General features: G+C 40.8%; 1 protein-coding gene across 1 annotated transcript in view; it reads right to left on the bottom strand.

Annotated features, from left to right (window-relative positions):
- LOC131737976 (uncharacterized) overlaps window positions 1-10952 on the bottom strand; it is a 67030-nt gene extending 56078 nt beyond the window's left edge. Inside the window, exons 1-14 of the mRNA XM_059030467.1 lie at window positions 9768-10952; window positions 9567-9685; window positions 9146-9299; window positions 8607-8731; window positions 8150-8339; window positions 7801-7925; window positions 7447-7693; window positions 6363-6487; window positions 5936-6140; window positions 5697-5818; window positions 5063-5261; window positions 4863-4987; window positions 3220-3454; window positions 3015-3139 (exon numbers count right to left, since the gene is read on the bottom strand). Coding sequence (XP_058886450.1) covers window positions 3015-3139; window positions 3220-3454; window positions 4863-4987; window positions 5063-5261; window positions 5697-5818; window positions 5936-6140; window positions 6363-6487; window positions 7447-7693; window positions 7801-7925; window positions 8150-8339; window positions 8607-8731; window positions 9146-9299; window positions 9567-9685; window positions 9768-10896 — 3225 coding nt within the window. The 5' untranslated portion in view covers window positions 10897-10952. The remainder of the gene's footprint in view (window positions 1-3014; window positions 3140-3219; window positions 3455-4862; window positions 4988-5062; window positions 5262-5696; window positions 5819-5935; window positions 6141-6362; window positions 6488-7446; window positions 7694-7800; window positions 7926-8149; window positions 8340-8606; window positions 8732-9145; window positions 9300-9566; window positions 9686-9767) is intronic.
- Window positions 10953-13844: the final 2892 nt, after the last annotated feature.

A 13844-nucleotide genomic window follows, 5' to 3' on the forward strand; every position in this document is an offset into this window, starting at 1 on the left:
GGCTTCCATAGCTGGCAACCATCTTGCCTCAAAAGCTGAGTTTAGTGTTGTGTTACAGTAAATGTTTAAAATGTACGCCAAATCTAAATCCCACCCATATCCATGCTTCCCCGCTTTATTTTAAAACCTCTTTAGCAGCGCACACATGAAATTGTGAAAGGTACCACAGACCGTGAACGTATCAAAATGCATTGCGAGAAGTTAAACGTTAGTGAGAAATTACCAAGGAGAAGGGCCTAAAGTAAGGAAGACTCCCAGTAAATAAAGGGGAGTCGACAGGTCCGAGTGCAGGTGAACTTGCTTTTAAACTCTGGGAAGGATTAACTGGATACACAGAGGAGAATACGGTTAAGCGCGTGAAGATTTGCTTTACAATACAGAGTCAGTTATCCAAACTAATTGGGACCAATGCTAGTTTGCATAATCTATTCGTATGGATAAATGGGTATTCACAATTACTGTAACTAATGTATAGAATAAAAGTTTACCCAAGTACAGATGAACCCGTTTCATATCGCCTCCCTTATCACGACTTAAACCCACCACTTGCCACACACCACAGGTTCTTTGAGAAGTTCCGAATATCAAACCCGCTTCGGTCACATTGTCAGCCGGCCTTTACGAAGTAACCAAAAGGATGTCATTTCCAATACATCCTACAACAAATCATCTCGTTGCCAAAATCTGTCAAGGTTATACAAATGCACATAAAGTACAATACCCAACTGATGGTGCAGTTGAATTCATGCCTTATAAAAATGACACTTTCCTTCCAACTAAGGATACCAAAAAAAAAAAAATGTCCTGTACTAAACTAAGCATTTGTTTAAATGTAATAATGACAGTGTACAGTATTAAAACACTTCTAATTCACTGTTAGTTCGCTTGCAATGTGCCATCAGTCAAACATGAAAACTGTTTACATCAAATTACGCCTGCACAGCAATCCTGATGTAGAAGTAGGTTCCTCTTTACTTGGTACAGAAGTACCTATGGATATTTAGCTAGTAATTTTTAAAAAATCAGACACCTTTATCCAGGGCGACTTACACTCGTAAACAAATATATTAAGAATCACAGTACAAGTATGAATACAATTAAGAGCAAGATAAAAACACAATGACTTCCGTTCTAGCAAGTTCTATTCCATCACATTAAACATACAAGATTTAATGCAATGCAGGAATTACGGTACCTACTGCAATTCACACAACATGCCAAACTTTGAAAATCAAATACAATCTCAGTACAACTGCCAAATTACACAACTTCAGGTATCATTAAAACTTCAAAAACACATTCAGAAAAGTGTTTCTATACTCTGTTAAGGCATTGGAAGAACGTGCAATTGGAAAGTTCTTGGCTGCTCAAATACAGGATCTCCAGCCCTTCCTGACAAGATAAAACCGCCCAGTCATTTAATTTGCTTAACTGCAACAATTTAAAAAGCACACAATGCTCCATCTAAGGTTTTGGTGGTCTGAATTCCTGACCTGGCATTTGCCTCAGTCCGACGGTAATTTGGCAGCTAAATCTCAGCCATTTTAGCAGCAGAAGCCATGTTCACAATATGCATTACAGGTATGTCCTGTAGTTTAAAAGATCCGATAATTGACTACTGTACCAAGGAACTGTTTTGAATGGCATATTTTGGACTGGGTTTACGGTTCCAGATTGTGATTTAAATAGTTTTGAAATGAAGGCTCAGCCCTTCCCAAGATAGTTCGGGACAGAGTTTAGTTAGGGCTCAAAGGGAGCTAGCTTTTGTTTCCACTTGGTTTCCCCATTTGTCATAAAATAGTTTACTGGAACACAAACTGTGTTGGTATCGTTGAACGGGTGCTGGCAAATAGCTAGCAATCCTTTTGCGTTACCAAATTATCCAGAATTTTAGGAATGAGAATATGTACATAGTAACTTCAAATAAATCTCCAGTCTCCAATAAGCGCCAGGTCTGCTGGGAAATATGGTCAATAAATACCAGATTTCTTAAATGCCAGGTTATGAATACTGAAATAATGAACAAGAAATGTTTACCAATTTAGCGTTTAATATCAGTAAAGTTAATGTGCCGTACATTTGTGCTGCAGGCCTACCTTACATGGTTGTGTTCCAATTCAGAGGGTTGGATAGTGGATTTTACTGTTTTATTACCACAATACATTCTGTTATTACAACATTTTAATGGCGTTGCAGGAATGTTGCAATTTGTCATTTCTATAAATGTGTGCAGGCAGCTTTTTCATGATTGCATCTGAAGTATTTGCAGATGTTCGTGATCTTGCAGAATAAAACACAGAGTCTCGAAATAAGCGCCGGGGCTCCTGGCAAATTTAGCAAGTAAACTTTTACGCAATAGATAAATCATGTAATCAGGGCCGGATTAAGGCATCGTCAAACTGGCATGTGCCTAGGGCTTGAACTCAAGGAGCGGCCCCAAAACGGTTGTGTCTTGCATAAAGTTTCAGCCTCCTGGGTTTCATATTACACGCAAATACCGTTCAGAAACAAGCATTCACATCCAGCGATCATTTGACTACACAATGTACAGGTATGTTTGTTTTACTATTTGTGGAGCTACAGTTGGATCAAAATTGAATTACCCTTCATACTACCTCTTTTAAACTTCATATGGGGTTTCTTGGTTGAACTTTGTTGATTTAACGTTGGCTTCAGTTTTATTCCGAAATGTGTTTAGCACATCCTACAGTTTGTCAGATTCATTGTCAGTCATAACGTGACTGAATTACCATTTACCAGGTGAAGGGCTAGTAAGAAAAGGCTAGAATGTATAGGAGGTGTGTGCATATATGAATGAACATTGGTTAATTCTATAGGGGGATGGAAATAGGCCACAGCTGTAGATCGTGGAATTGGCACATCAAGATTATGTAGTTGGGTACTAAACCGCTTCCACTAAATTTCAATTCCATTTTCTGCCTTCAAATACAAGTGAAGATTAACAATGCTTTTGTCTACAGATCAAAGTGAGGATTGCCATACAATATTCCTACCTGTATCCGGACATCACAAGCCCTGTAGGGGGCTGTAAAGAAGTTTCTGCCGCCTCTTCCCTGCACCAAACTGTAGTTGCAGTAACTGGGAGCAGCACCGATATCTACCCATTCGTTGGACAGATCTACAAAGAAACCAGATGGACATGAACCACCAAGACTAATCAGGTCCCTCCAAAAATGTTTGAGCCAAATTCAAACTCACTCAATAACAAAACTTGTAGTGACCCAGAGGGCAGGGCTACAGTCATGCTGGAGGCTTTGCAGACAGGAGTGGGAGGGAGAGTTGGTTTTGTAGGTTTCCCAGTAGTCCCTGGCTTCCTAATAGTTGTAGTCCTAGTAGTATGGGTTGTTGTCTCTACTGCTGGACAAGTCATTTGCACCATCCCTCTTATCCCAGTTGCAGTTGTGTAGATTATAGTCAAGACATAGTTTTTATTCTGGAAAGTTAAAGGGTAGTCACAAGAAAATCGTCATTGACACCAAGAGATTACAGTGGGGAACACTCCTCAACTTTGATTTACTTGAAATCCAATGTGCTATACAACACATTCAAAGCTTAACTTACCAACAGACATGGAAGAAATGACAAAATTACTAGTAGACTAAAGGCCAGCCATATGGCTCTGCAACTTCTAGTTAACCCTTTAATGACCAGGATATTGTGAACACGACCATACTGAAGTGGGCTTTTAGGACGTGATCGTGCAAAGACGATTAAAAAGAGTGAGTAGTGTCCATTATTGCTTATAAAAGACCCTGAGAATAAACATTTACTATGTCTTATCTGCCCCTATTTTTCAATAAAATATTCAGGGAGTACTGCAAGGTTCTTTGGGTATCGGTGTATATACATGTATCGAAGTCGAATTACAAAAAAAAAAATCTCCCCCCCCCCCCCCCCCATACAAAATGGTGTTACTGCAGAGTTCATACGGTCTCTGAAGTACTTTAATGTTCTCCAGTGTTCCAAAAATGACGCCATTTGCAAGATGCTATTGTAAAAAAAAAATAAAAAAAAAAAGGTTTGTAGTGAATTTATAGGAAGAGAGTCACGTACAGCCAAAAAGCACCTGGTCCTGGGGGAGTCTCACTGAAATGCTCGGTCCTGAAAGGGTTAATAGATGGACCCCTGCCAACAGGCTGTGTAAAGAGCCATGAAGATGTTGACCACACATTAGCAATGTTCTGACATCGTAGATTACACAATGGCTGCACACCCTGATTAAGTTACTGCAGTGAAAGGGACAGGCAAGGTTTCTTTCACCCCACCCCCGCCCTCTTAAATTTACAGGTCACCAGTTAGTTATTTCTTATTTTCTCCCCAATTTAGTAGTGTTCAATTATTTTGTTTGGCTCAGCTCACCGATACCACCCCTGCGCTGACTCGGGAGGGGCAAAGACAAACACACGCGGTCTTCTGAAGCTGTCCACACTGCAGACTCACCGTGCAGCCAGCTCAGAGCTACGGCGTCGGAGGACAACGCAGTCCTGGGCAGCTTACAGGCAAGCCCGCAGGCGCCTGGCCAGACCACAGGGGTCGCTGGTGCACAGAACAGCCTGGACTCAAACCAGCGAAGTCCAGACTATAGGGCGCATCCTGCACTCTACGCGAGTGCTTTTACTGGATGCAGCAAATACAGCACAGGTCCAGAATGCAGGTGCTTAGTCCCGAAATAGCATTACAGCACATATGTATGCTTAAAAAAACACCCGAAAAGTTAACCAGCAGGAGGCCACCATAACCTTAATGACTTCCTTCATTACAAATGCACAGTAAATGGAACCCAATACAATGGGCCCTGCTCATTTATATCATGTTGCCCAGATCAGAGGGTTAGTCATTACCAGTATCCTGACATGACAGGCCTTGTAGGAGGTTATGAAGAGGTTTCTTCCTCTTTCCTTCATCAGTGTGTAGTTGCAGTTCTTTGGGACATCCTTTACAGCTACCCATAGCCCATTAGAGTCATCTACAAAGTAGACAAGTTTCCATGAGATTACCAGAACAATGTATATATTTCATATAAAATCTAAATAATCCTCACTCATTATCTTGACTTGTTCCAGAGGTCCCTCAGGCAGCGCCACCATCATGCTGGAAGCTCCACAGACAGGAGTTGGAGGAATGGGTTTTGTAGAGGGAGGGGGTTTTGTTGGTTCTCCAGTGGTAGGGCATTCTATCTGCACTGATGCAAAGCCTCCAGAATAACTTGTAGACATAATGGTCAGGACATAGTTTCCATTCTACATGTACAAGGGGAGAAGGAGGAGACAGTGGCAAAGTATCAAAGCTTCGGTTGGACAAAATGCCAATGCCAGTTGATTTGATACCGTTAATACAATTCATTAAAAAAGGAATGAATGCCATTTGGCCCATTTAAGCCAATTGGATTACTCAACCAACAAAACTCAGTGACCACTATAAAATTCAAAGTAAACTGGCATGCCAATTTTGCCATCAAGTAGAAGTAGATGAAGGATTTAGCAGTCTCATCACAAGGTGTGTAGGGGGTATAAAGATGCAACGTTAGAGCCATCCGTTATGAAAGTTGATGACCAGAACAGCATGTACAGAAATGTCAAAAACAAACGAAACCTCCAGAATCAAATGCAAGAGACATGTAGATGATTACACGCGTCCCCATTGGCATAGAGTACACAAACACCAAGGAAAATTACCAAGATCTTGACATCACAGGCACTGTAGGGAGCTGTGAAGAGGATCCGTCCTCGTCTCTCCACCAAGCTGTAATTGCATGACTTGGGCGCATCAATGACTTTTACTGGCCTCTTGAATTCATCTGAAACAAAACGAATCCATGAGTTCACATCCAGGATAGGACTAGCCATTGATAGTTTCTAGTTTAAGTACCCCACTGCAAAAAGGTTCTAGTACCCAAATCAACCTCGCAACACACCTAGTACAAAGACTTTTTCTAGAGATCCTGCCGGCAGCACCACAGTCATGTTAGAGGACCTGCAGACAGGAATGGGTTTCCCCACAGTGGCTGGAAGAGGAGGCAATTCTGTAGGGCTTCCAGCACTGGTTGGGCATTCCAGCCGCACAGACCCTCGATTCCAAGTAGCTGTCCTGTACAGGACAGTCAGGACATACCGACCTCCCTAGTAGGAACAAATGACCAATACTTGTAAAAGCATATACAATTTCACACAAGTACCACTGCCATGTAAGGATGTACAAACGGAATGTCCAGTAAAGTCCTATTCAACTTTATGGATGAAAATGTTACCTCAAGGTCAAACTGAAATATTAAGAGATTACAGATCAAGCTAGCCCCCAGGGAACCACAAAAAGTGTTCTAGTGTCACTTGAAATGTACTTGCCACTTCCTCAACAAAACAGCCAGTGTAGGTAGTTGTAAAGATTATTTTCTCCAGATGCAGAGAGAGATTGTAATGGCATCGTTCTGCCAAAGCACTAGTCACAGTGATCTCTTTGCCAGAAAGATCTGCAATAAAAGGAGACATCATTACAGCAAGTAGAGATGCGGGTTCACACTGGGCATACGATTCAGACGGACCACCTTGCGTTCAAAGCGTAGACGCTGCGGACGAGTTGGGAAGATTAACTTCTCAGCGTCAAGTTGGTGGCATCACTCACATTTCAGCCAACCACATGCCTCTTTCCTTTAGAATTTTAAAAGTAATACAATTTACCGTTTGTGTGAAATAAAATTACATTTACAGATGTAGCAGAAAAGAATTAAGCATGTACAGTATCAAACAGATAATCAGAATGAAAACTAACAACTCAGGAATTTAAACCGTGTTTGATGTGCGTCTCAGCAGCCTACTGAAAAGTGGGATGGTTAAATTAAACAAGTTGTTATCTCAACAAAGTCTGAGCGAATGTCAGCGATCTTACCAACCATGAAACTGAATGGTGGCATTTGCCGTCAGTGAATCTCTTTTGGATCATTTTTTATTTTTTTTTGGCTCTGCAGTTATACCATGTACAAATTAAAAGCAGTTGTGTGCAAGACTCGCTGAACCTCCAGATGTTGTTGTCTTTTAAACCAGTCAAAATAAATCAAACCCAGGGAGAAGATCGCTCGGTGTGAACCACAGCCTGCGTCCATCTGAATCTTATACCCAGTGTGAACCCGTCTTCAGTATTTTAAATTCCATTACAGCTTTAAGCCAAAAATAAAGGGAACAAGCATAAGACGCATTCACCATGCATTGGTTACCCAAATATACCAGCTAATCGGGCATCAGTACTCCGATAGTCACCAATTGTTTGAATAGCTTTCCAAGAGCCAAGAACAGTGGGCAATATTGTGATCAGTGCTGTGGAATGCCCACCCTAAGCTACCTAGGGGAGTGAATGAATAAATGTCAATCTGTATGTGCCTCCATTAGTCAACTCACTGGTGGGAGAAAGAAAAAGCAGCCATACAACCCTCACCTTTCACTCTAATCCCCCACCAAGGACCATTGGGTAGCACTACTGTCATGCCATCCTTGTTGCAGATGGTAGCAGACACATCTACAGGAATTACTGTAGACAGTATACTGGAAAATACTTCTTGAGTTGTAGGGGTCTCTGGTTGGGAAGTTGGTTTTGGCTTCCCACCCGCATGGCAAAGCACAGACGCCTCTCCCATTACACCATCAGCATGCTGGAATTGGAGGCTCAAGGCAAAGCAACCATCCTTAAAAGAGAAATTCTGTTATTGGCATATTCAGTATTGCTTGTACTGAAGCAGTTTACTGGAAGCATGCAGCAACATTTAATAAATCATGGCCTCAATAGTCTTACCACAAATGCAACTTGACAGCTTTGGAAGGAAGCAATCAAGATGATGTGTCCAGTCTTCATTTGAAAGAGTTGATAATTGCATTGCTCGGCAATACTACTGACAGGTATTGCCTTGTCAAAACCATCTGTAGAAGAAATTCCATGAGTTCCCTGCACAGCAAGTTTTCTAAATGCTTATTATACAAGGTCTGTTCGAGGCTTCAGTTGTACTACTCCAGTAGTAGCCAGCTAGCCAAGAACCATATGCAATTGAACATGCGAATGGGTCACAACTTCAATTTCTACGTCAATCAGTAAGGAGCGGTGGGTTGACACCATCAGAATTCAGAGGAACATAGATGCAGCTCACCTCTCACTTTGACTGCATTAAGACTTCCTTTAGGCAATTTGATCATCATGCCAGACTTGGCACAAAACACAGACGGCAAAGACTCTTCAGGTGGGACTGTGACATTAATTCCGGTCCTACAAGACATGAGTGCCTGTCCTAGCTTCCCTGGAGCCATTTGATAGTAGATGTTATAGAAATAACGATCCATCTAGGAGGGTCAAAAAAATAAAATGGCGTCACTGGAGTTTTAATCTTCACAGTATCCTGTTCCTATGGGTAGGAAGGCCATCCTAGTTTCACATTATAGAAGTGAACAGCCAAATTGAGTGCAACAATTCCAATATTTAAATGGGAAAATAAACCCATTATATATTTCACACATCATTTTGTATTGGTCCATTCTTCCAAAGTTACAATGCAGGCTGTATACAGAGCATAATGTTTCCGATACTGGTGGAAAGCAGGATACACGTACCAATCTCCTCACGTGACATCCATTGTAGGAAGTAGTGAAAGTGATCCTTCCCTCCGAATCACTCAACAGTTGATATTTGCATTTAACAGCAACTTCATAAATGGATACCCATTTGTTGAATTTATCTACAATTAGAAGAAATTTAGTGAGATCTCCTGATCTATTAAATAGGCAGCGTTTCTCAATTGGCTACACAGCAGCGAGAGGAAAACGGCTACAGAATAAATCTAGTTTAGTTACTCAGAACTGCTACCAAACATTTGCAAAAAACTAATCCATCGCTCATCTCACCCACAGATCCCAGTATAATCCATCCCTCAAGTGCACCCAAGACTAACCACCACACTACGCCAGTACTTCAAAAACTGAAATCAAAAATGCTCTTGAAAAGGGTACTGTAGTCCTTATGTTCAAGGACAGAAGAAACATGTACTGTAGCATACATGCAACAGTTTCAAATGCATACAAGGAGTTGCAACAAGGTATATGGTGAAGCAAATACACCCATACATTCCATTTAGTGCCAGGCAGAAACTCACTTTTTACACGAAGCGCTTCTATTGGTCCTGCTGGGAGTTTGATGGTCATGCTACTCCTACCACAGATTGTAATAGGTCTATCAGGTGTGGGAATTGGACAGGACATATGCACATAGTGGTTTCTCCACATCAGGGTCAAGACATATTGCCCACCCTGCAAGCAAAGGTAAAAAATGTCAAAGTTGAACGGGACTGTTCTAGCCTCTGTGATTGTAAAGAACCTCAACAACGATGAAAGCAGACACTGTATTTGACAAAAGCCACCCAAGAAGAACATTGAAGAAATTAAGTTAGTTGTATATGTGGAACAGCAGTCCCATGGCATTTGTTTTGTCAGTTTAACATTTATACTGTACAAGGCCAGCAAGTGCATACCTGATGATGTAGCAGACTTTTTTAAAGTTATGAATCTAAATCTTACCAGTGCCTTCACATTGCAACCTTTGAAGGCAGTTGTAAAGTGGACCACTCCATTTTTCTCCAACACCTTGTATCTGCACCTCTGCGTAATCTTGCTTACTTCAACTAACATGAAGTCGGCTGTGGGGGAACAGTTACAATGAGATTTGATAACCGTACCTCTTCCAGAATTAAAAGATACCACATTGGCAAGAACCCTTACCTTGCACTTTAAGGTCGGTCAACCTTCCATCAAACAATTTGATGGTCATGTCTGCAACACCGCATGTAGTTGCTGAAGCCAGGGTGATTGGCTCTCCTGTGCTATGGGGAGGAGGATTTTCTGGGGTAATAGGTAGCTTAAATACACCATAGAGCCCTACAGAGGCATCATAGATACTGCTTGGCAACCCGTGACCTTCAGAGAGATCAGGAGAGTTGCTTGCACTGGCAATTTTAAAAGCGCTTTCTCCAGCTCTATGCAACTCCAGATTTATATCAGTAAGTACAGAGCGGTCAAAAGAAGAAACATGCATTCCATTAAGGTCACCAGTAACTAGGTCCTTACGATGATAGGCATGTACATCAAGATGCAAAGCATCAGTGCCTTCCTTTTCAAGATCTGAAAAGGTAGCAGAATCATAGCCTAGGGTTTCAGAATAGGTACCAGATTTATAGTTGTCAGAAGAATCAAACTCTTTGCCAAGTTCACCTATACCCACTTCTGCTGCAAGATTAATAACCGAATCATTGAGGGTAGCAGTATTAGATACATTTTCTTTATCTGAAGTAGCTAAATCAGCATATTTAAAGACTTGAGGGAAGTCAGCATCATTACTCCAATCAGTAAAGAGTGCATGTTCCACATCGCCTTCAGATTCTGAAGCCATAAGGTACTCATCAGCAACAAAAGGGACAGGTTTCTTGGTCAAATCGGAATTGAAGTCATCACTATCCAAATTGGAAGAGACAGGCTGTTCAAGTGCATCCTCATCATACCTATAATGCTGGCTGAAATCAAAAAGCCCATCGTTTGTAGCATCAGACTCAGAAAACACATGAGCAAGAGACTGCCTCTGTTGATCTGCAGAATAACCAGAAACCTCAAAAAGTTCACCTTTTCCATTTGGTGAAAAGCTATCTGTTTTAGAAAAAACATCTGCAGCATAAGGAATGGCTAAATCAGTAGCTAAGCTCAAGGTCCCTCCACGATCCAAGTTTCCTGTCCCCGACATGGAATTTGCAGCTGCTTCGTCCTGCAGGGGATCATGAGCTGAAGCAAGAGCTTGTGTAAGCCTCAAGACCCAGGTCAATAAGAAGAAAGGCAGCATAGCCTGCCCTCTCCGAAACATCGTTATTGTAAATAAATTGCAACCAAAAAATAACACAAAAAAAAGCAGTCAATATGTCTGTGTTCTACGGGTGCGGGTATTTAAACTGTGAGGCTTCACGTGTTTTAATTGAATTTGTAATTGGCAAGCCAATTGCTGCCGTTGAATTATCAGCATTCTTAGATCATTATTAAATCACTGCTAGGCTATTTCTGCACGAGAGAAAATCACCTGATTTAATTTTCAAAAAACGTCAGTATGTGTATACTGAGAAACGTGTGTAAACGTGCCCTATACTTAAAAGATGAAAATAGCATTACATTAGATATAGGGATGAATGTAATGAAAGAAACAATAAAAATGAAGAAGCAATGGATCTTGTAAACGATAATCACCAGTGCTTAATGTGTAAACAAAGAGGTGCCGGGGCGCAAGCAATGACAATAATATCGATCGACCGCACATTCAAAATCATAACAAGTTTATTTGAAAGAACCTTAACAAGTATTAGATTTTATAATCGCATATTCTACATCATATACAAAGTAGTAGTATATGCAGAAAAATAAATTAATGGGACGGGGGACAGTGGGGGGCGCCAACTATGTATTTTGCCCGTCCACTTTTTTTGTTCTGTTATTGTGTTTGTTATGGTTTGGTATTTTAACGGTTTAAAATGAAATAAAAATTGGAAAGGCATTCAAGTGACTCCAGAAGGCAGACACTGATTAAAAAAAAAAAGATACACCGCACCCTACTGGTTTGACCCACGGTCCGCGCTGTCAGGTATGCAGGAAAGCGTTTAATTTCAACATCCTTAAGTAACATGTTCCTGTTATTAAGCAGTAATAATCGGAAGCAGTGGTATTTAATTCCTTTCGATTATGAGGTAATCGCCAGCGCTGAACCTCACTCAAGCAAACAAGCAAAGCAGACACATAACTTTGTATGCTTTTGTAATATATATAAAATCTTAAAGGCAAGGGCAGAATGAATGGCTGCAAGGGCAGTCGTTCACTGCGATGTACAGACAATTGTGCGGGAGAATTGATTGCAAACATTTAAAATACGCGCCAGAAACTCGGAGTGTACCATCAAAGCTGGTATGTAGGGAATCGGACACTGATTTTTTTTTTCCTAGTGCGTATTCAATGGAAAGAGTAATTCCCGACGGAAAATAGACCGCTTCAGGCACTGTATAAGCATTTTCATAACAAATCTGTAAATGTTCTTAAATTAATTCTTAAGCCAAGGTTCTGCCTATAGAAAACAGTACTGGAACAGCGTTCTGGTACACCTCTGGTGAAAACATGGTAAAGCGCAGGTAATAATTATAAAGAATAGTGATTTATGTATGGCAGGGCAGCTGTCCTGGAGGTGCTGGAGGTGCATCCCTTGTGCCTTTTTCTTTAGTAAATGTGTGCTTTGTGCTTTAGACTGCAGCTTATGTCTCTGAGTGTCCTATTCCTGCCGGTTACAGCTTGGGCTGTGAGCTATTCTGTCACAGTATGGTAAAGCAAAAAGATAAACATGACATAGTATGGTAAATGCATCGTATAACCATGGAAAAAGCATGGGAAAACTGCAACAATACTGTGGTAACCTTTATAAGGGAATGTAGCGTTTACTGTGCCACCGCCCCAGCTTGGCAACCTGGCACGACCATGGCCCATATTTGAATGTTCAAATGCAGATCCTACATACAAATGGATAGACGCGAGAATGATTAATCAGGATCAAAATTTGTGCATGCCACAATCTTGTGTGTATGCACAAATAAAGTCAGTAATATATGCACAATTGATAAATATGATTTATGGACTTCAACCAGCCAGATTTTATGAGATTTTAGCAAATATGATGATTTCTTACCTGGACAATTTATGTCATAAAGTAGTGTTGTCTGTTTTGTTACATTTGATCTAAGAATCAATTTAGTTAATGCGTTTGACCAGAACTATTTACTACAGTTGGAGGATGAGGTCATGTGAAGATCCTAGTGGCATATTTAGAAGAATAGGTTGTAATGTTTTTCATTATTATATTTTACGTCCTTCTCTGGAATTCAACTTCTGACCCTCAGCTCTAAAGGCAGACACAGTTTCGCTAAAGAGGAATCCCCCCTAGTGGTAGTTTGTATTCACTGTCTTTATGCACACATACAATGTGCCTATTCGGCCAGTAGGGGTCATTCATTACAAGGTGAAAACCCTGAGAGGTAAATATTCCAATCAATACCTATGGCAATTCTCCAATAACAAGTCTCCATTCATTCCCTTTCCTGTTCCAAGATTAACACTGTAAATGAGAACCTGCTCTGGGTTATTCTGACCTGGTAAATAAAGAAGGTGTACAATTGTTAAAGTGACTCCTGAGCCTCAGATAGAGAGACATGCTGCTCCCACCTGCCCGGTTAATCCTACACACTCTGGAGGTTATTTTGGTGTGCGGATTTTGAGTACATTTTTAATTGACAAAACTTTTACATTATTTGCAGGTTGTTTGGTTTCTTTCTGTTTGATGAATTAAATACAGTTTGTTTAGTGTTCATAAAACTACTCTAAACGTTATTCAATTTATCAAAACAGACATTTAGATAACTTGTGACGTAATGCTGTACGGCCAGAGCCCAATACGTGCGGATATAATAGTTATAGAACTTGGACATACGTATCAAAAAGCGACTGCTTCTTAGGTGCTAATGTGAGTGGATTTATTTGTAGCACAGGTGTAATACAACACTTAAACATAAACATGCAATATTGCTCACTAAAAATGAACATTAATACAATGCAAACTTTGAAAAGGTAAGTTACTTATGTACATCTTACAGCACTATCTGGTACCCACTTCGGATGGGCGTGTACAGAAGCAGTAGGCAGACTTACAGTTTCGGATAGAGACCTTTCCTGCAATCAGCTTCATTTGCTTCGTTGCTAGGGGTGGGACTTGACTCCATCAGGCTTGGT

This window comes from Acipenser ruthenus, chromosome 9, assembly GCF_902713425.1.
Source record: "Acipenser ruthenus chromosome 9, fAciRut3.2 maternal haplotype, whole genome shotgun sequence".
NCBI classification, from domain to species: Eukaryota; Metazoa; Chordata; class Actinopteri; order Acipenseriformes; family Acipenseridae; genus Acipenser; species Acipenser ruthenus.